Raw genomic sequence first — 21,708 nt, 5'->3', positions numbered from 1 at the left:
ATTTCCATGTGAGAAAAATCAGATAGACTTAAATTTTGGGTTGTAGAAGAAGCCTGTGGTAATTATTCTTAGAGTTGAGTATTTTTATTCCTTTCCCATTACCCACTTTCTTTCAGGAAACCGGGAGTATTATGGTATCCAGTAAAGATGTTAACAGTCTGTAATTTGTAACCTGCTCATCCTCCTTTCCACTAGGAATAAATTCCTTTTTCTGCAGACCCACTTTCTCACCTTCTTATTTTTCTGCCTCTTCACCCCCTCCAAATTTTTCCTAGGTCTGGAAAACCAAACTTCACAGCTGTAACTTCACAAGTACTTTGTTGTAAAATCTCTTAAGAGCAAACCTTTTAAATATGTGCTTAGATTCTTGCTGTATACTGATGGTAGGACAGTGACTCTGGGATTTTACACAGGATACTCTTTTTCCAGTCCCAGTGTGTATGACCTTGATTCTCTCGGGCACAATCACAGAACTCCCTTGCACAGCCACACAGACTTCAGTGAGGTACCAACTACCAACAGCTCTCAAGCTGTTAACCATATATAGTATATATATAATATATACATTATGTAATAAATATAATATGATCTCAATTAACTACAAGCAACAGAAAGACAAAAACTTACAGAGAAAAGACCCTCTCATTCTACCCACTCCTATGTGTCAGCCATCTCTCTGACCTAAGGATGAAGACAGCTCCTCTATCTTCACTCTGGAGCTTTAATCAGGAATGGTCTACTTTACTCATCTCTGGTAAATACACTGAAGTGTTTTCTTTAAAAAGCCTTTAAGCATCTTACAATTCACAGACAGTAAAAGCGAGAGAAAGTCTTGGAGATGTGACTGTTATATTGCTTAATAAACACTCAACTCAAAAACTTTCTTTCTGCATGCTGGACCACCACAAAACGATTCTGCAACCTTTAATGGCATGCCAAACATTTCAAGCATGAAGAAAATGTCACACCGCAGAATAAAGAGCAGGTAAAACCTTTTTGTGCTTGAGTGGATTATGAGAAAACTGCAAATGGGGTGTTTACTACCAAGAGGAAAAAGGAGAGAGATGAAAAGCAGGACAGGCAGGTGGAGAACTTGGTTTTTTGTTTGCAGTGTGTAGCAGAACTCACTGACCAGCCTTTTCCTTTTCTCTTTTTTTTTCTTTTAAACAATGTATTATTACAATCAAGAGAATAAATCTGCAACAGGCAACGTCAACACAGGCATAGCAGGAATTGATAACCTGCAGTGAAGTGCAATGGAAGACGGAATGAACAAGAACCATCAGCTCACTGTGTCACCCAGACCAAAGGTATCTCCCTACAACACCCTCTTGGCCGCCGCTTCCTTTCTTTCCTACCACCAAGTTGCCATGTCTTAAATTAAAAACAAATAAAAATTCCAGAGTCACCAGACAGTTACAGCCTTTGCATGGTGGCATCACCCAGTGCTCAGTGCAGGTGGTGAATACCTCTGCTCCAAGCGAAGAAAGGCTATTCCTGAAGGTCTAATTTCCGTCCCCATCAGGCCCAGTGTGGCCCAAGCTGCCTTGAAACCCACAGCCCTGCAGCCACAGAGCTATAAAACACCAATAACAGCAAACGATAAAGGGCTTTACGCTGGTGGAGAGGAAGGCACGGTAACACTCGAGATCTTATATCACTTAGCCTCATGCAATAAAAGAAGAAATCCACTTACCACAAATGCTATCAAGCTCTTTACCGTGGACTCCCAGAGAAAGCAGCTCCAAAGGAATTGTATTGTATTCCATATTGCCATGGTGATTTTTTTCACACGATCAACATTTCTTGATAAGATCTGATAAATATTGAGTGGGAGGAAGGGAGGAGAAGAGGAGTTTAATCAAACACACTAATATTCTACTATTGCTTCAGAAACAGGGATAATTTAAGCTACAAATGCACGCCAGGGCACATATTACAAATAAAGCCTCTATTTCAGATACATTCTCCAGCTCCTGTCTGCTTTCTGATTACATCCAAACCTTCCAGATTTTCCTCAGCCCTTAAAAAGAAAAAAAAGAAAAAAGGCCTGTCTTGATGCCAAAACTAAATAAAACAGTTACACAAACCTACCTTTATCCTCGTTTGATTCTCAAAATATATGAATGTCTCAGGAAAAGGGCCAGAGCGAATGTAGTCTGAACCTCTTTTCTACATGTTTTGGACTAGTCCATAGAAACAAATAGGGACTTATTACAGGACACCTTCATTTTAAAAAGAATAACGGCCATTGTTCTAAAATCCTATGGGCTTTTTACATAAGGAATTTAGCCCTGGCTTCTTCCTTCCCAAAGGAGGGAATAAGGCTCTCGTTGAGCTTTAAGCGCTGCGAACTGTGCAAAATCCACAGCTATCATTTTTACCACTCAGAAGCACAAAGCAGAACTACTGATGCAAGCTAGATCAGAAAGCAATTTCATGTTAACACAAACAAACCTTTTAATATATACAGAAATACACTGAATTTACATGTGTTCAGCATTTTATGCATAAGTAGGTTTTGTTCTTGCCACTGTGCTACAGCAATTCAAATCATTCCAAAACAGATGCAAAAGCTTAGCCCAGACACAATATTCACCTTTTTAGAAAATTTGCGGTTTTCCTGAGTGAAGCGCTTTTCTCGGGGTTTGAATGTTCTAATACTTGCTTTTATCTAAAAAAAAAAAAAAAAAAAAGAAATGGAAAAGAAAATTATAAAAATAAAATCATGCAGTTTTCAATGTGTTATTTTAGTTTCATATCATTAGTGCTGTTCAGGAAGATTAGGAATTTCAATATCACTCTTTTCAGCCTCTGTGTGGTTTAGGAGTTGCTTTTTAGACATCTTTTCTACAATGAGGATGGTGAGGCACTGACACAGGTGGCCCAGAGAGGTGGTGGATGCCCCATCCCTGGAAATATTCAATGGACAGGGCTCAGAGCAACCTGGTCTAGTGGAAGGTGTCCCTGACTAGGGCAGGGTGGTTGGAATCAGATGACCTTTAAGGTCCCTTCAAACCCAAACCATTCTGTGCTAAGAAAAATGCAGATGAGTTAAACTGGGCAAGGTTGGACTCATTTCAGCAAAAGTAAAGCTGTGGCACAGCCCATGATGGCCTTAATAAATAGGAGTTAAACTCAGTAAAAGGCTGTAGGGCATAAACGATTGAGACTGACTCAGCCACCTAAAAACTAAGCACACTGTGTCCATGTCTCATTAATTTTCCTGTCAACACCCCGGGAAAAGAACATCCTGGGTCACCTTTTTTGGAGAAGAAATAGGTGTTAAAATTAATGTATAATAAGATGAACATTAAGCGCCTTTTTGGTTATTGCAATTGAAGCCCTGGCCACAGCAATCGGCACCTCCTTCCCAAGGCACTTGTGGTTATCTGTCAAACCAAAACTGCACCTGCTTTGTCCCATCCACCTGGAGGGGCCACAGCTCTGACAGTCCAATATTTCCTCACACACGACATCAAACATCCCTCTACCACCAGATGCAATCGGGTCAGGACTTTTCCTGCTTGGATCCTGGTTTGTAAAACATCACCCCCCACCCTCGTCCTTGTAGGTTCGCACTTTTCTTACACCACAGATAAGCAAAGAGAAAATACTTCAACTTACAGGATTAAATAGGACATCCAGCTCCAAGTAAATTACTCCTTTTGAAGCACGTTCCAAGTCTTTATTCTTCAGCGTGTAACAACTTTGTTTACCGTTTCTAATCTATAGTTTGGGGTGGAGGGGAGAAGAAAAAGCATCAATATTTTCCTGGCTGTAATTCACAATATAATTTAAAGACACTGCAAACAAATAAATAAATATAACTCAAGCACACGCACAAAAAAAAAAAAACAACCTTCCCCAAACCCTGATAATATACTTGGAGCCTGAAATACAAAACGACTGTTGGATTAGAGACCTATAAAATTGCAGATTAAATCTCTTATGGTCCAACTTTAATTTACAGACCTTGTACTTTATAGTAGAGCAGTGCACGCAATAACCAGCCTGAAAATTCTGCCCTGGAAGCCAGTCAGTTGATGGGAAGTAATCAGCCTCCGTTATTACAGGTTTAAAATGGGATTTTTTTTTTTTCCAAAGTTCAGGAAAAGACCCACAAACAACAACTTTACCTACCTATTGCACACTCCAGTACACGAAACCACTTCTTAATGCTTAGTTTATTGCAACGTTGTCAAATTATTACCCAGCAAACAAACGCAATCCAAAGAAATGAATCAGCTGAAGTAGAGCAAATGCTAATGTAACAAATGTTCAAAATTAACTAATTAGTGTAAGAGACTTCTCCCCCACCCCACCCTTGAATTTCAATACCATTTCTATGCTCTAATCCACCGGTTGGCCCTATCTCATTAAACATCTATTAAAAAAAAACAACCAACGAAAAAAACCTCCCTCACCATTTTGTAAACTATTTGGCTCAAATCAAAAGCATTCTCTCTTCAAAAAGTGATGGCAGAAATGTATTTATTATACACAGTAGGATATGTATTGATTAAACATTTGGCTTTTTAGGAAGCAGACCAGTTAATTCTAAACAGCAGTAACATAAAAAACCGCAGCTTACCAAAAAGCTACATTGAGGAACTGTAATGATCAAAGATTAAAGATAACAGAGGAAATTTGGGGGCATGAAATTGCAACCATATTTAAAATGGCTATTGCTGCTCTGGCATTTAGAAGAGGCACTCATATAAACCATGGCAGAAACGAGCAAGGTAAAAAAAAAAAAAGAAGGTATAATAGGAACCAAGTGATTTCACAAGACAAGGGAAAGGTCACTTTCTTTCCCAACGTTGCTCCACCCTTTCTATACTAAACAGTTCAAAGGGTAGATGGGTTTTCTGGCTAAGGACTGAAAGGGAAGAGGGTTCTCACAAGGACCAAGTTTGCATCCTCCGCACTCTATGACCAGGAATTCCAGCCTTTTTCTATTTTATCATACGAAGCTTTACCAGTTATGGAGACCTACGTGGAATTTATTTCACCACAAGAGCACAAGGTTAGACCTGGTAGCAAAGGATGATGCAGCTCCCAGGAAAGGGGCAGGTAAAAAAACTATTTTGCAGATCTGTAGCTCCAAAATAGAAATGCTGCTTAAAGACTAGTCCCTCTTCTAGGGCCAAATGGACTGGCACCAGAAGGTCCTTGGGGCAACTGCCACATACAGCACTGTCAACCCATCATAAAGGTTTCTGCACTTTCACCAGTTTTGTTTTTTTTTCTCTCCCTTTGAACAAGGGTAAAAAATTAATTTGAAAAGTTACTGTAAGAAAACAATTTTTTTTTTTTAAATTGAATATTCTGTACAATTTCCCAAATTAAATGAAAAATGGATTTACTGATGGTAAGGGCACTAAGCCAGAAGGATTTGGTTTGAGGTTGTTGGTCTAAGAGGATGCCCCAGTAGCAGGTTTAGCCTGAGCTTTGATTCATGGACTCTCCTGAAACAAGAGGAAACTGTGTTCCCAGATTGTCTGCAGAGATGTAGATGCCCAATATGTATCACAGTATCCTAATTCTGGATTCTCCATAGTTATTAATTGGGAGCTGAATTTCCTTGTATTTCAGTTACACATATGTTCATCACATTTTATCCTGCTAAACTAGGAGCAACAACTAGCGGGAAGTTCACTTCATATTCCTTGGGATATATTTCTTACATCTTCAAGAGCAAAACCACAAGGAAAAAGAAGTCATATGCCACTAAATTGATAGAAAAATGAAAAGAAATGCATCTGAGTATCTGAGTCTGATACTGTGGTATTCTGCACTCAAAAAATGTTTCTGACTTTTGGGAAGACTATTTCAAGAGCTGGAGCTGAATCAAACATTTTGGGTGTGTCTGCAGGTGTGTCTGCAGATTTAAAACAGTAAGTTTTAAATCAGAAGCAAATAACTTCCATCTCGGTCTGTATCTGGAAAAAGTGGTTCCTTGTTTCTTGGGAAACTTTTTTAATGGTGTCATTTTTGTTGCTACTATTCTAAAATTGAACAGGGCAGAAAGTAATGCAGTGCAAATACAGTTTTACAATCAGTTTCATTTGGCATATTTAATTCTAAGTGTTTGAATTGTCTGGAAAAAGATGCGTAATTATAACTCAGCCTAAGACTAAACAATCATACAGATATCCTAGCTTTTGACCTTCTTCAGAGAGAAAAAAGCACAAGAGAAAAGAATGACAGGCTATGAAATGGCCTGTCTCCATTGCATTTTCATTTGGATAAAAAGAAAAAAACACTGAAAAAGGAATCAAACAAAAGACTCTCTCACATTTTTGGCAATGTGCTAAAGGAGTGCGGTTCAACAAAAGGTACAGGGTAATTCTAACACCCATGACTGCATGGAGATTAGATCGGTGGCATGTCTCAACTGTGCCCAGAAGAAATCATGCAAAATAGCTTTAAATACTCCACATTTTCATTGCATGCTGTTCTTGGGCCAGAGTTCAGATTTTGTTCAGCTTCTCCCTCAACCTCGAGAGAAAGACAAGTCATATTAATTTCACTCTGGATCTATTTCCTTCTCCTCTCTAGGTACTTTTTCCCAATCTCTGCTATTCACAAAGACCACTTAAACACTCTCTCCAGCAGTGGAAAAGTGAGCAGCCAGGGCTGGGGTCCTAGGATGAACCTCAAATGTCAGAAAGATCAGGTTTCTTCTATCACCCGAACATCTTTTGCTACATACCTGATGATCTCACATGGATTTGACTCAATGAATATTTCTGATAGCTGTGTCTAAAACAGGTTATCCTTCCTAAGAATGTTAACACCTACTTAGGGGAAAGGGAAGGAAAGGACTGTTCAAACTAAATGTGAAAATATCGGCAGGTAAGCACCTTAAAGAGACATAATCGATATTATTCCTTTATTGATGATGCTTTATATCCTCACTGAATACTAATGCCTGCATCCTCTGGAAGCTTCTTAATATCATACAGCATACTGAGGCTCAACCACAAACCAAGACTGCCCTAACCCTGGGATTAACCTCAGGACAGTAGTGCCTACCCTATCAACATACTGCATTTTGTAAGGTCACCTTTAGAAAAAATAGTCTGGATTTTCATCCCATGGGAACTTCTCATATTTGGGACATTTTCCTCTTCTGAGTCAACACCAAAAGACAAAGCAATGTCCATATTTTCACAGAACAAATTGTATATTCTATATCACATCCCTTCTCCATACAGGACCATGCAAAGGAAATTACCAGTTGGAAGAACATCTAAAATTGTTTTTGCAATAAATATTTCGGTCTACAGAAGCACTTCAGGCAAAACGCTGCCAGAAGTTGCCTCTAACTGAAGGAAATGTTCAGGTACCCAAGACCACCACACAGTCAAGGTCCAAAGTGCAGCGGGTTCCTTTCAAATGAATGAATATATTTGCTAAACTCTTCACACAGATGTCCCCAGTAAAACAAATGTGACTAAACACAGTATTGATGTAGCCAGCCAATGCTAAATCTATTAAGCAACAACCTTCTGACCGCTTGGGAATTTTAATGAAATAGCAAAAGCCAAGATTGATATGACACAAAACACGGAGCAGACAGGACCCTTACGCAGCAAAGCGTGTTTTTTCATTGCTCTTGTCTCAAAGAAATATGGTTTAGTGGCTTTTTTTTTTTACATTGATTTTAAGAAAACTTCACTCTGTATCCAGCTTTGATGCAGATTCAATGTCATATATTGATGACCTGACAGAGGAACGCTGGGTTAAACCTCTGTACATCAACACCCGTGACGTGTGGAAAGGGTAATGGCTACTCTCCAAGGGTAATTCATCTAAAGCATTTGGGACCTCTGATATTCCTGCTTGAGCTCATTGCTGATGCACAATGTCATCCCATTTGCCCTGCATAACATAAAGCTGTCTTGTAACAGACACACACCTACCCTTATCAAAGGACATATTTCCCCAGGAAAAGAGGAAAGCAAGCCACATATGTGATCCACCTGTTCATGAATAAACAATGTTTTGTTTCTCTCCAGGCTTGCCATATACGTTACACCAATTCTGTACAAAATGCCTGCTCATTCACCCCAGAACTCTTTGCCCCAAATGTGTCAGTTTTAACAACCTTCCATGGGATCCAAAGTGGAATGGAGATTTGGGTTCTTGGCAGAGGATTGTTATCCAAAGACCAAACAGATATGGACTGAAAGCAGGCAGCCACACGAGGGCTTCCAGCCAGTCTGGGGAGGAGCTGAAAACCCTGGGAGCATAAGGATCCTAGGTGGTACTTGAGAAAACATTCCTGTTGATACCACATCAGTGAGTAGTGCATGGTCAGAGGAGAATCTAATTTCAGAAACAAGGTGCTGGTTTTTTTCTGGAAGAGATGTGGGGGGATTTTCTCCATTCCAAAAATCCTGGTCCATGATCAGGATAAAAGTCAGAACATACAACACACTTCACAGCTGCCTCTATTGCATAAACACAGCAATTTCACTTTCTCAAACTCTAAGACTTTCTCCTGGAAAATACTGTGTACTTATGGTCAAGTGCTCAGTAACTGCAGTCATTGGGTGTCTGCTCTCTGAATCCAGGCCATGTTTTAGACAATTAAGCTTCCAAAAGGCACACTATTTGTTTTCAGTGTATCATTGGCTACTGACCCTGACTGGCACTTGAAAATATTTCATAGACCTCTTCCTGTTTGCTGAAAAAAGGGTGCAGCTGAGGACTACACTGATCTGATAATCCAGCAGATAAAAAACATTCCATTCTGCGCTACAACTCTTTACTCAAAGGTCTTTCTACATGAGGATATTTGATATACTCTGCTTTCAAATTCATTGAAGCACACTATATGCTCCCATGTCTCTAATAACTTGCAGCCTTCTAGGAGATGGGAGTCTCTTGAAGCAAAAGAAAAAAGACAGACCCTCACAAAGAGACGCACGGTTGCTTTTACTAAGATCTAGGACACAAAGGAACACAGAGATAGAAAGGACTTCTTTGATAATTAGTTCAAGTCCCCCAGAACCTACAAAACTTCTAAACCTATCAAACTTCTTTCTTGAAGTAATAAAGTTTTTGCCCTACTTCTCCGTTCCCCAGGTTCTTCTTCAGTTTCTAGCACAAAAGCCTGCTCTGTTCAGTGATGTACATGGTCTTCTCTCACTCCCCAGGCTCCAAGATGGCAATCTCTCTCTCAGCCCAAAGGTTAGGCAAGACAGAGTCTACAGGTCACCTCTGACAAGACAGTGATCCATTTTGCTGAATACTCTGGCAACACTAATCTGTGTCTTTTCCAGTTTAAATTCTGCTTCTGTGAATGTGGCTGACCAGAGCTGTGTTTGAGATAGGTTGATCGACACGGAAAAGCTAAAGCTAAAATGCAAATAACTTCTCTCTCTTTATCCCCAAATTCAGTGTATTGCTACCAAAATGTGTATTTATCCAATGCTACTTCATCATGTCTATCAGAAGAAAGTGAGGCTTGCAGCTTTATTCATCATTTGGCACCTAGAAACTCTTCTCATGCTGCCCAGCTTTCTATTTTTCTTATTTGGTGCCTGCATAAGCCTCGATCACAGTCCAAGCATAAATAATTTCATAATCCCTAAAGTTTTGTACAATAAGATTATTTGGGCGTTAATGCGATGATGAAGGTGTACTTGTGTTTGTAAAATGCCAGTGTGGGACTGCTGAACACATTTAACCCAAAATTCGTTGTCAAATTAATTAAACATTTCATATCCCTCCAACATATACTTTATTCAAGGCAATTTTTCATTAAGAAAAAAAATCTAGTCATCCATGAACAATTCCTGAAGTAAACTTACTTCACGTGCTGACAGCTCACAAGTCTAACTTTTGCAATTTTAACAAGAAAAAAATGGCAAATGCACATCTATTTTCAAAAGACAATTTAATGTCAGGCAAATGTCAGGCCTGATTACCTAGAGAAATTAAACCTACATGATTGTGAGGCTTCCTGGCATCTTTAACTTTTGTTCTCTTTTAGTATATTTATCTAAATGGTTCAAAGGATACATTCAAACTTATAGTCAAAATGACAACATACATCGAAATTCCCATTTCAAGAAAAATAGCTTAGAAAATTACAGTTTTCTGTCTGAGCAGACCAAGTTAATAGGTGCAAAATGTTTTTAATCAGAAGCAGAGATGAGTATATTTATACTAGATTTGAATGAAATAGGAGGCAGAGAAGTTTGGATGGGAAGGAAGAAGATCGGTTGGCAAGGGAAAGCATAAACAATTTTTATTTTATTTTTTTTGTCTCAAACCTTGGACAAAAAAACCCTACACCAAATAGTTTGGACATTACCACACACATGCACTCCCCTCCTCTGCCTTGTTACATGCTTCCTAAGGGATACTTGACAAATGCCTATAAAATCAACAGAAAATCCAAATCTAACATCTTCTCACTGTGAGCCCACACAGCCTGCTGCCGATCATGCAGACCATTTGGCAAGCACTGGATCTGCAGGAGAGCAGCTGCTCCAGCCACTCTCTTCCAGTAACATCAGAGATACGAGGACTTGGGGAAAAATTAACAAAGTGATCAAAAATGGAATAAAAGATGTTAAGAGGTTTTTTCCTCCCTGTAAACATCAAATCATCCTCCCTGCCCAACTGACTCTAATATTGTTCTAAAATAGGAGATATTGACAACTCAAGCCACTAAAACAGACGAACAAGCTAAAATATCCCCAAAAAGAACTTGCAATCTGAGTAACGGAGGGAAGAGCATTGCACAGAACACAACAGCCTGTGGGGCACCAACAGCTCAGTATTTACACCTTAGCTCCTATAGCTTAGGCTCTTTATATCCCCAAATTGCAGGGGTTCCCATTTCAAACTCCAGTGTGAACTCTAAAGGGCACGGGGTGGATGGAGACAAACGTACTTTCTTGAAGAGATTCAGAAGTTACATTGCTTTTCATTCACATACACAAGAAATACACTTATTTAGACAAAATCAAAACAAAGCTGGAGCACATTGGCCTATTCCTTTACCACTATAAAGCATTCCTTAGGTTGGGATCATATCCTCTAAGTCAGTTCAAGAGTTTTCTGGGCAGTTCATTATTTATTTGGAAACATCAAATATTTGCAGTTCCCCCCTCTGATCTTGACTGGTCCTTCACCTAAACTATGCTGGTGCTGTCGGGTTTATATGGCCTGCCTTGATCAGATGGGACCTTTGCTTTCCCTCTAGAAATCTCCCATTTCTCCAGTCTCTGCTAGGATAGAGCTCCACTAGCCTGCCATTGCCTTTCCTACAGCAGCCCACCTCTAAAACTCAAAGACAAATTCTTGCCTTAACCCTGAAAAGATGTGTGCCAGCCTTTCTGCAGGGGTGAATATGCTTTCACAGGGATGTTTCAAAACAATTTTGTACTCTGTATCACTCAGGATCCACCATCTGCCTATTTGAGAGTGCTATTATTACCCACAGCATCACACTGTGCATTACCGAAAGCATCTCACCACTGCCTGTATCACTGGAATCATGGTACATATTGCAAGCATAAATGTCATCACAGAATATCCTGAGTTGAAAGGGACCCGTAAGGATCACTGAGTCCAACTCCTGGTCCTGCACAGGACAACCCCAAGAACCACACCACGATGTTTGTACAACAAATCACCACCACAAATGTTTGTACAGGGCTCAACGCAGTACTCACTGTGCAAATACCTGTCACATCCTCTCCTCTGTAAAGGGAACCTACTGCAAAGCATCTTTGCCTCAAAACTCGTGGAAACCCCCGTGCCTACAGTTAAACGTGTTTACACGACTTGACTAATATGACACAAGAGTCCCATGATGTTTCAAGCCTCGTCTACTAATTGATTTAATAAGTAACAGCATAGAAAGTTCTTCCTAAATGTTACTGTAAAAACTACCAGAATCTTCTGTGACACTGCACATACACATGGAGCTGTTTACATCCTCTTGATCTGGTTTACTTATTATTATTACCAGCCTTGTTTCAAAATTAAATCAGTCTTACCAAACACAAAGCTGCTTTCGCCCCATTTCTCTATTAAAGTCTTTTAATGACCCTTTCATGTTCCACTCTCTTTAGCCTGGCCTTTTTTGGCTGTTTCTGAAAAAAGCTTCAACTCTCCTTAATCTCCAGAGCAACCACTTTCCCATGAGCTCTCTTTGTTTCCAGTTTTGATTTTATACTCCCATGGTAGCGCTCACTCCTCACATATTTGTTTACAGAACAAAAGCCACCAGTCTTTAAAAGCACTATGGAGTGGAAAACACCCCTTTTAGGTAATTTTATTCAGCTGTGCCAATAACAACAGCTATCTCTAGTCAATCCTACTGTGATGTGCAATTACTTCCATGGAGTAAAAAGAAGCAAGACGGAACAAAGACATGCTTAAAATGTTACCTTCAGAGGATGATGTGGAAACATACAGAACAACTCAATTATGTTTTCAGACCTACATGGCTTACAATGCTGATGAAGTACAGACATTTCTGCAATTTTCTTCCCAATCAAACAAATTCGTACTAAAATGGGCTGACAATGCTCGTTACACTAAGGAGAACTATAAACACTGCCAACTAAGGCATGTACAGATCACAAAACCTGTTTATCTCTAAAGCTGTGTTGCTTTGTGCCATGGGGAAAAGACATGCAACTTGTCCCCAGCAAATCCATCAATGTTTGAATGATACATGTGGTAAAGGTAACTTACAGACAGCAAAGGGATGGCAACTTTTCCAAGAAAATCAGGGGGTTTATCTCCATCTTCATCAAACACTGTCACTTCCAGAACATCATGAATATCCTTAATAGGGCTGCAACAGAAAAGTACAGACACACAAAAAAATAATGTACATGCACACAGTTTCCTCCACAAAGATCTGAGAATTCTGTTTTACTAATTAAGTTTGTATTACCTTGGAGTATAGAACTAGAATTTAATTAAATTCCCCCCAAAATGAATCAAATTATGGGTATTTCCCAAGCTTTCCCCTCATGTTTCAGTCCCATAACTAAGTGGAAACACTACCAGACAGTGACATTTTCTGTGTTTATTGGCAATGCTATCAATGTAAAACTCAGCTCTCTAACAGAGAAAGCTGGTGAGCGGGAGAGGTCAAGGGATGAATTCAAAACCTGGTTTCACTGCATTAAAACTGCACAGTGACACACACAGATAAGTGTGTTGCAGAAAGTCTAAATATGATGGGAAAGGCTTTCTGGTGGCTTTGAATGTTCCAGATGAAATGGACTCACCACACAAAACAATTCACACTGCTCTAAAATAAATCTAAAATATCAATAGCTTTTAAAATGTTTAATAATTTATTTTTTTTAAATGGACAAAAATCTAAGGAGAGATGGGAGTGACTCACTAGCTCTGCAGTTCTGGTGCTTGGATTATCCATGCAACATTAGTAAGAAAGTTAGAGATAGTCTGTACATGACATTCCTGAGACCCACAGGAAGTATAGACACAAACCTTCCTTTTTAATAAAATAAATTTGGAATCTTATTGGATTTATTTTGCTGGCTGAACATCCGACGAGACTCATCTGCTGGCACAATCTCAGTAAAAACACTGATGAGAGGAAGCTTCTTGAAAACAAAGTTAGAGAACTGACTCCAAGAGACAATCTCTCAGCTGCACCCAGGAATTAAACAGAAACCCAGCAAGGTATTTCTATGAAACAAATCAGATACTTTTTACTGTGTTCTCATCCGGCCTAATATTTATGAATGTTGCTTTTGCAAGAAGTTCACCATTCTCAAACTGTTCTTCCAGTGGACAGATGTAAATGTCAAAAATGCTCCATCGCCAGCCCTTGTGGTTGCTTTCCTTGCACAAACTGCAACAGTCTTGGAAATGTATATCTCATTCACTTATTCACAAAAATCTTTGTCAGCATAAAGTAAGATTAAAAAATTGTGCTGATTTAAAGCAATACCTGAATTATAACTTTTGTTATTAATAAAGTCACCAAAAGAAAAAAGAATACTTTGATTTCCATAAAAAATTATGCTTCTAATTTGAAGTGTGTTTGACCAGTTTAAATTCAGAAGATTTACCAAAACCAACATGAGCTCTAATTTTCTGCTTACTTCAAATTCAACAAGGATTCTACCAAGGTTCAATGAAACATATTTTATTTTAATATACGGAAAATGTAGGCGTGAGTATCTGGTCTCAGCTTTCTGCTACATTATCTCTTGGATCCAGCTATGACTCCATTATGTCTACTCATGATTCTTCCTATAAATATCACAGTAATTTTTCTTTTAATGACTTCTATTAATAAACTCCATGCAAGAACTAGTAAAAGGCAAAAGGCTTTAATTAAGTTATATTTGAGATTTCTCCAACATCCTCTCTGACTGCGAAAAAAATGACATATCTTAAACTTGACCTTTGTATTTTCCCAAAGTCAATAGCTTTTCTAGTTAAGCTGCTAACTGCAGTTGCAGCCTGGTTTCAAAAGCAATCCACTTACAATGTGAAAACTTTGTTCCACTCTGGATTGAGGTTCTTGTAAACAGTGTGTGTTTGAAGCATGTCGTTTCCCAGCTCTAATACACAGAAAGGATCACTTTTGCCTAGGAGAAGATCAGATAGGTAAAAAAAAAAAAAAAAAAAAAAAAAAAAAAAAAAAAAAAAAAAAAAAAAAAAAAAAAAAAGAGAGAGAGAGAAGAAAAATTATGTGGAACTGTTCTGGTATTTAGCACTCAGAGTCTTTCTTTGCAGTAGGGCTGAGGAAGTGATTGGTCAAATAAAATTAGAGCCATTAACACAACTGCAAAGTGCCTCCTTCTGCTGGAAAGACTTGCTAAATAAACAGTATCTCTGATTCACCCTCAGTTCCAGAAACTCTAATACTTACCTTGTAACTCATTCAGGGGGCTTCATTCTAACACCTGAAATCTGAGACTTAAACTGAATCATCTCTAAGTCTTTACAGCAAGAAAAATCTGTTCATGCTGACAATTACTCAGATGACATTATGAAAGCAGTACCATCATTCTGAGCCAGGGAATCATCAGCGCTGCAATTACACTGTTTTATCCTCTCCTTAGGGCTTGTGGTCTCCTTCAGCTGATTACAAGATTAAGTATCCACACCATGAGAAAAAAAGCAAGACACCGACTGAATCAGCAGCATTTCTTCAATTAGTTCCATGTGAGCAAGTCCTTGAAGCTATGAAGACTCCACACCGTGCCACAGTTTAAACAGAACCCAACATCAAGTGGAGAATCCATGCATGAACCAGGTATCACACAGCAAAAAAACAGAGCAAACCCCCCCAAAACAACAAAAAAACCCAACCTCCTCTCAAAAGAAGGATCTCAACATGGAACCTATTATGGTGAGGACACGTTTGCTAATGTATTTTTTGATAGCTCACATTACATGAATCTGTAGCTTTCCCAACTTATTGCAGCTCAGCAGTTTCCACGATGAACACAGTGCCCCTTATCAGCATGTCTGGCTCACTATCTGACTTAATCTCATCTCCAGTGCTCATGTACAACTCAGCCACAGACATCCCAGCCTAACTTCTATGTAGGCAACTAAATATGTCAGCAATGCAGGGATTTAGACAGCAGACAAACAAGATATTTAAGCAAAAGCTGTCTTTTCCTTAATCCTTATTTTTAGTATTATTAATGCAAAGTTCTTAAGGGTCTTACTCTGAGAAGTTTAAAAACTAAACAGGAATCTTTTCATTATGTAAACAGTGAGTATTAACTAGTCAATACTGGTAAAGTTTAAAGACCATGTGTATCACTGGAATCTATTTGTCTTCTCCTTTTCAGCTTATGTGCCCATTCCCTGATAAGTGTGGAAAATGCATGTAGCCTTTCAGAGAAACTGCTTGAAATGCAAACTGGTATATGCCAAAAACAATCCCACTGTATAATTTGGTATTCTGAATGCTATTTTTTGGTCAGTGAGCAAATTCAGTGTTTGAGAAGAACTCTCATGCGTACACAGAAAACATCCAACAAAGCAGAAAAAGTCATTTCCACGTCAACAAAACTATTATCCAAGAACATAAAAGTATGGAAGGCTCAAACTGGGCTAGCTGTGGCTGAAGAGCTTCTACATGTATGATACAGCTGTGTGGAAAGTAGCCTGACGTTTATGAACAGTGAAATATGGATTTTCAAAACACTGCTCAAAACCAAAGCAGATACTCTGTGTTTTCTAATTGCTATTATTATAGCAGGCTGAAAACTTGCAATTAAAATCTATAATGCCGACATACAAGCAACTGACAACAGAAATCCCAATCACACCAAAATCCAATCTTTACCATGGGACTAAGGTACAAGGTGGCATTACACCCATCATCACATGACTGGTCTGCAGAAGTTCATGGACATAAGATTATGGGACAGGACAGGGAGGGAACACTGCTCACACTGCTCCTCCATTAACCCTTGGAAATCTTTGTACCTCTGACTGTCTCTGCCATTTTCCCTTTATCAGATTTTTAGCTGGACTTTGAATTTACTTTTATCAATAACAATAAATCTGAGCAGTCTCCTTGGCAGTGCAGGAAATATGGCACTGCTCTAGGAGGGCTCTATTATGGAAGCTCATAATTGCTGCACTAATCATTTATGAATGGCTCAGAACAGATAATTAATCTTTATGTCTCTCATTTCACGATCAGAAATTATGCTATTTTTACCTAAAATGGCTGCATCCTTTTGCAATTTGGTGGGTCTATTACAGCATAATACTAGGATATTTTCAGCACTGCCATTGAAAAACAATTTGTCATTTGCTTCATGAATCAGGCTCAAAGCCTGGGTTATTTTGAATATAATGACAGACTGAGTAACCTTTTACTTAAGCAGAATTTCATTCTGTGCTATGCACAAGGAATGTGTGTCACATACTCCATATGAAAAGTCTTTGAATTGCAGAATCAAGAACCTGCGTGTCTCTTCCAATGTTCATTATCCACCCACATGCTCCTGTTTAAGTACTGAGGGAAAGGGGGCCAAATCCATCACTGATGAAACTGCTTTAGCATCAGCAAAGTTTTCCAAAGGGTAAATAACCTTCCGGGCTCAGCTCTTTCCATGAACACTGGCTATATTAAAATCTCATATATTTGTAGATAGCCTCAGCCTTGCCATGTGCCAAAGGTTCTGCTTTGCTGTGCTACACTTATTAAATTAGTCAGTAAGGTGCAGTTACACTACTAATATATGGACATACACATTATGTCAATTTAGAAATGGGTTTCTTTGCAAGTTTCCTTTCATTATTGGCAGGTTTTCTGTTTGTTTTCAAATTAAGTTCTTCAGTTCCTCAAAGTACTGCTCTCTACACTAACCTTCTTTTTCCACTTCAGGATTAAGTAGTGAATTGAAAATAGCACTGACATAGTACCATGATTAATTGCAGGCTTTCTGCTTTGCTCCTTATTTTAGGAGCAACGTTCTCTTATGTAACAATTCCTTCACAAATATGAGGGAATGGGACAAAAGTGTTTTTTCTCTAGCATCTTTTCTGCCTTTATCAACAAGTTATCTTAAAAAAATGACTATGTCAGCAAATACACAACACACAATGCTGTGTCTGTGAATTATGAGCTGCTGCGAGACACAGAGGGGAATTAAAAGGTCTCCAGAATCCTGGAGAAGTTGCTAATAAAAATAATAGTATCCAGGCAGTCACTACAGAGAAGTATCAATCCCCCAGACCTTCCCTGGAGGGACAATATAAAGTTGTGGTTTTAAAAGGTGTTAGTGTCCATTGCTGTCAGGACTAGTCACAAGTTGAGGTACAGCTCAGTGGAAAATCCATCCTTTTTGTGGAGTAAGAGCACCACGAGGGTCATTCCAAATTGAAGCCTCATATAAGCTGTGAGAGAAACCATCACACTCACACCCCCATTGCTGACAAGCTTTCTTTTTCAGGTGACAGCCTGCAGCATCACCCAAACCCACACATCCAGCACCATGTCAGACACCCCCAAAATCTTTTGGTTTTGCTCCAAACTCACAAGACACCTGAAAAAAAGATGGAGAGGCTTTGCTTTGCAGGTGCTTTGCAGGCACCATCACTTTATATTAACACTTATTTTACATAGTCCTGCTGGAAAAAACACTTAGCATGATGTGCTGTTGTAAAGGTATCTGTCATATTGCTCAGATCTAAAGGGAAATTAAGACCTCCATCCACTGGACCTTCCCACATACTTTTGGCATTCAAAACCAATCGGTATCTCAGTTCCCCAAGGCAGATTTCACAGCTGGAGAAATGATGGGAAGATTTACTTTTCCTTGATCCACTGACAGTACTGCACAAAATCTAACAATCGCTTGCAATATATTATAACATCATATGATGCAAAACAGAAACAAAATACCTGAAAAATCTGCTGCCAACAGGTCCACTGCCTTTAAAACTTTGACTTGTAAGAAGCCAATGTCCTTTATGTCCCGAAAGGAATTCTTTATACACTGCTAGGAGGAAAGTATAAAGATATATTTTGTTTGCAATTCAGTAAGAAACAGAAACTATTGAACTACTAAATAACTTATCACAGAATCAATTAGGTTGGAAATAAGCTCTGAGATCACTGAGTCCAACTATTAACACAGCACTGCCAAGCCCACCACTAAACCACATCTACACATCTTCTAAATACCTCCAGCACTGATGACTAAACCACTTCCCTGGGCAGCCTGTTCCAATGCCTGACAACCATTTTGGTGAAGAAATGTTTCCTAATATCCAATCTGAACCTCTCCTGGCACATTGAGATACACTTATTCCTTCTTGGCCAGCTTTTGAAGACATGGAAGCCATCATATAGCTTTATCTTCCAACAGTTGAAAGTCCAGAAAATAACCTCCCCAAAGGAGGAAATGAAGCTAAGTATATTATGATCTCTTAATGATACTCAGTGTCTCATTCTGCATGATAATCTCTTAATACAATTCAAATTTGCAAAGAACAGCATTAGTTTAAAACTCAACAAACACAAACAGCCAAATTGCTTGGGTCTATCTGCTCTGCCCATCTCCTTGTCGTTCTAAATGTAATAACTCTACCACATAATAGTTTTCTTTGGTAGGAGACGTTATTATGACTGGAGAACTTATTTTTTTCCTGCGATTTTGGTTACTTTCAAAACTAAAGGAGAGAAAAAAAACAAACAAAAAATAAACACAAACTCACATAACGTTGAGAAATCTGTTGCCGTTCGCTGGGGTCTCCCAAAGGACAGACACACAGATCAGAGATAGATACTCCTGTACATGGGGCAACAGCAATCAGCATTAGCAGGGACCCTGGATGTTTTTCCAGAGGCAGCTCTAGGCGATTGGTCTGCTTCATGGGCAGGGCAGTAATGTCAACTTGGCACCTGGAACAACATTGCCAAGGGTTAACAAGAAAAAGGAGATGGGGGGAAAAAAAATTATGAAGTAACATTTATACTGATTTTAGTAGCAAGCAGGCATCAAAACTTATGGTTTGTTCAGGATTAAAAGAATGCAAAAAAAATCCCAATATTAAAATTAGGAAGCCAATTAGCCAATTTCTGTCTCACTTACTGTCAAGTTTTGCTTTCTGGTCTGTCTACTGGTAAGGAAAGGCAAGAGGTATGGGCTGCAAGTACAGGAGGAAAACTTAACTCTGGCCTGCCTCACTTCCCCTCTAAAATCCCCCAGTGTTTTGTGATGGATTTGAAACACAATTTTACTTCACCTGGGGGAAAAGAAAAGGGGCAAACGCAAAATTTAAAACATTAGCCTAAAATAGATTAGTTTCTTTAAAGTCACATTCTCCATTTTATGCTACATTATACTGTATGCCCCAATCTCTTTTACAAGCCTTACTAGAGCTACATTTTCAGTGTACTGTTTCCCAAAGGGAAGGATTGCCTTAAAAGTCCTCCCCCACCCACTCCCTGCACATAATATGTATCATTAACCTGATACTTCCCCCAAAAATAAAAATAGGGACGATAAAGGAAAAACATTCATAAAGAGACAATAATAGAAGATGAGTATGGTCTAAAGCACTAGGCAGCCAGTTATGCACGAAGGGAGCGGTTAAACGCAACAAAAAGCCTAATCACTTGGCTCGGCTAAAAATGCCTTCTATTTAGAAGTCCAGTAAATGGAGTGGAACTTTTTTGAACCTCTGTGGGGCCTGGCTTTCAAGGACAGGTTGAACAAAAGTTAAAGATGAAAAAGGAAAAAAAAAAAAAAAAAAAAAGAAAAAATTAGGAAGGAGGGGAGTTCGTTGCCACACTGCAAGAGGAGTCACATTTCTCAAAGCGACGGCGAGCGGATGATGGAGAGCGAGAGCTTTTGCTCCGCTTAATGCCTGCCGACAAGTTTTTATTTAAACTAAACTTGTTAAGGTGTTGTCTTAATAGGCTAAAATTCCACAGGGCTCCCCCAGGTGGGTTTCTTCTGGGTAAATGGTGCATGTAGTGTTCCTGATTGATCCCATTCCAGTAGTAGAGCTGGAGCAGTTTATACCCATCTGCTATAAATTGCATGCTTTCCGCTTCTTAACAGCCTATTTTCTGTGAATGCTAAAGGGGGTGAAAAAAAAAAAAAATCTCAAAACATTTCAGCCTGAAAACCCAACAAACAGTGTTATGAAGTAAAAGCCATAGCTCTGATGAGTTTGAAAGTCATCCAGTAGCACCGTGTATTAAAACATGACTCTTTAAGTTTCCTCTGACCACAATCAACAGGAATGACTTTGCCTTAAGTGTGCTCTTTGCTGTACACTGCATTGGATGTACAACAGGTTTCAAGTTTACTCTTATTAACTGCTTTCAAGTGCTTTGAAAGAGAAAGAAAATAAACCAGGCAGAGTACCAAGACGGCTCGGCGCGTAGGCTGCCTCTCAACACCATTTCCAAGTGTGAGAGGTTGCGTTTTAAACTCATTGCTACGCCTAGACTCCTCAGAAAGATATGACAGGAAAAGTTACAGCAGAAAGGAAAACAAAACAACAACAAAGAGAGAGAAAAAGACCTTATTTTTATTTGAGAAAAAGACCTTATCACTTCCCCACTGGAGGTCAACATCACCTTGGCTGCACTAACACCGTTGCACCTCAGATCACAGCAGTTTCACTGATACTTTGGGTATCAGTACAAAAAGGGGAATGTATCATTATCTTGGAGTTTAGTTTTATTTTTTTTTCAGATGAAGAAACTGAAGGAAGGAGAGGGGAAATCTCAAGGTCTCCCAGCTGGTCTGTGGTTCAGCTGGCAATAGAGGCCATGTCTCCCACGTCAGCATTTCATACACCACCCACTCAACACAGTCCACAACTGGGAAAAGCTGCAATTGTTTTTTATGTTAAAAACTTTCCATGGGGTAAGAGAGAAAAGACAACTTGTTCAGAAAATGGTGCATCTCCTACCAATAGATAACCTCAGAAATCTCTCATATCTCGAAGGCAAAGTTAAATATAGTTCTAGCTTGTTTTGGCATATTGGAATTGTTTCTCTTAGTAAAAGAATTTGAATAGCCAAAGTTCAAAGAAAAGATGGAGTATAAGGATGTGGGGGTAGGAAGGATGCACATGTGGAGGGGAGAACAGCAGGAGATGGTGTATAAGCATTTCTTCCTCAAATCATGTCCGATTTCTGTGCAAACCAACTTCCTTAAAACATCTGTGTTCACTCAAGGTGAG

General features: G+C 39.1%; 1 protein-coding gene across 3 annotated transcripts in view; it reads right to left on the bottom strand.

The window, feature by feature from the left end:
* Nucleotides 1–21,708, bottom strand: part of MCTP2 (multiple C2 and transmembrane domain containing 2) — a 119,792-nt gene that overhangs the window by 44,653 nt on the left and 53,431 nt on the right. For 2 of the 3 annotated variants that reach the window (XM_027719891.2, XM_039385938.1), the window contains 7 exons: nt 19,222–19,408; nt 18,407–18,503; nt 14,513–14,615; nt 12,733–12,835; nt 3,628–3,729; nt 2,600–2,674; nt 1,697–1,816 (listed from right to left, as the gene is read on the bottom strand). In XM_027719891.2, coding sequence (XP_027575692.2) covers nt 1,697–1,816; nt 2,600–2,674; nt 3,628–3,729; nt 12,733–12,835; nt 14,513–14,615; nt 18,407–18,503; nt 19,222–19,408 — 787 coding nt within the window. The remainder of the gene's footprint in view (nt 1–1,696; nt 1,817–2,599; nt 2,675–3,627; nt 3,730–12,732; nt 12,836–14,512; nt 14,616–18,406; nt 18,504–19,221; nt 19,409–21,708) is intronic. The other variant, XM_027719892.2, reaches the window with a different exon arrangement.

The sequence above is a fragment of the Pipra filicauda genome, unplaced genomic scaffold (assembly GCF_003945595.2).
Source record: "Pipra filicauda isolate LSUMZ 115617 unplaced genomic scaffold, ASM394559v2 scaffold44_size3831614_pilon, whole genome shotgun sequence".
In the NCBI taxonomy this organism is placed as follows: Eukaryota; Metazoa; Chordata; class Aves; order Passeriformes; family Pipridae; genus Pipra; species Pipra filicauda.
The sequence above is the reverse complement of the archived record's forward strand: the minus strand, read 5'-3'. Positions and strand labels throughout refer to the sequence as shown.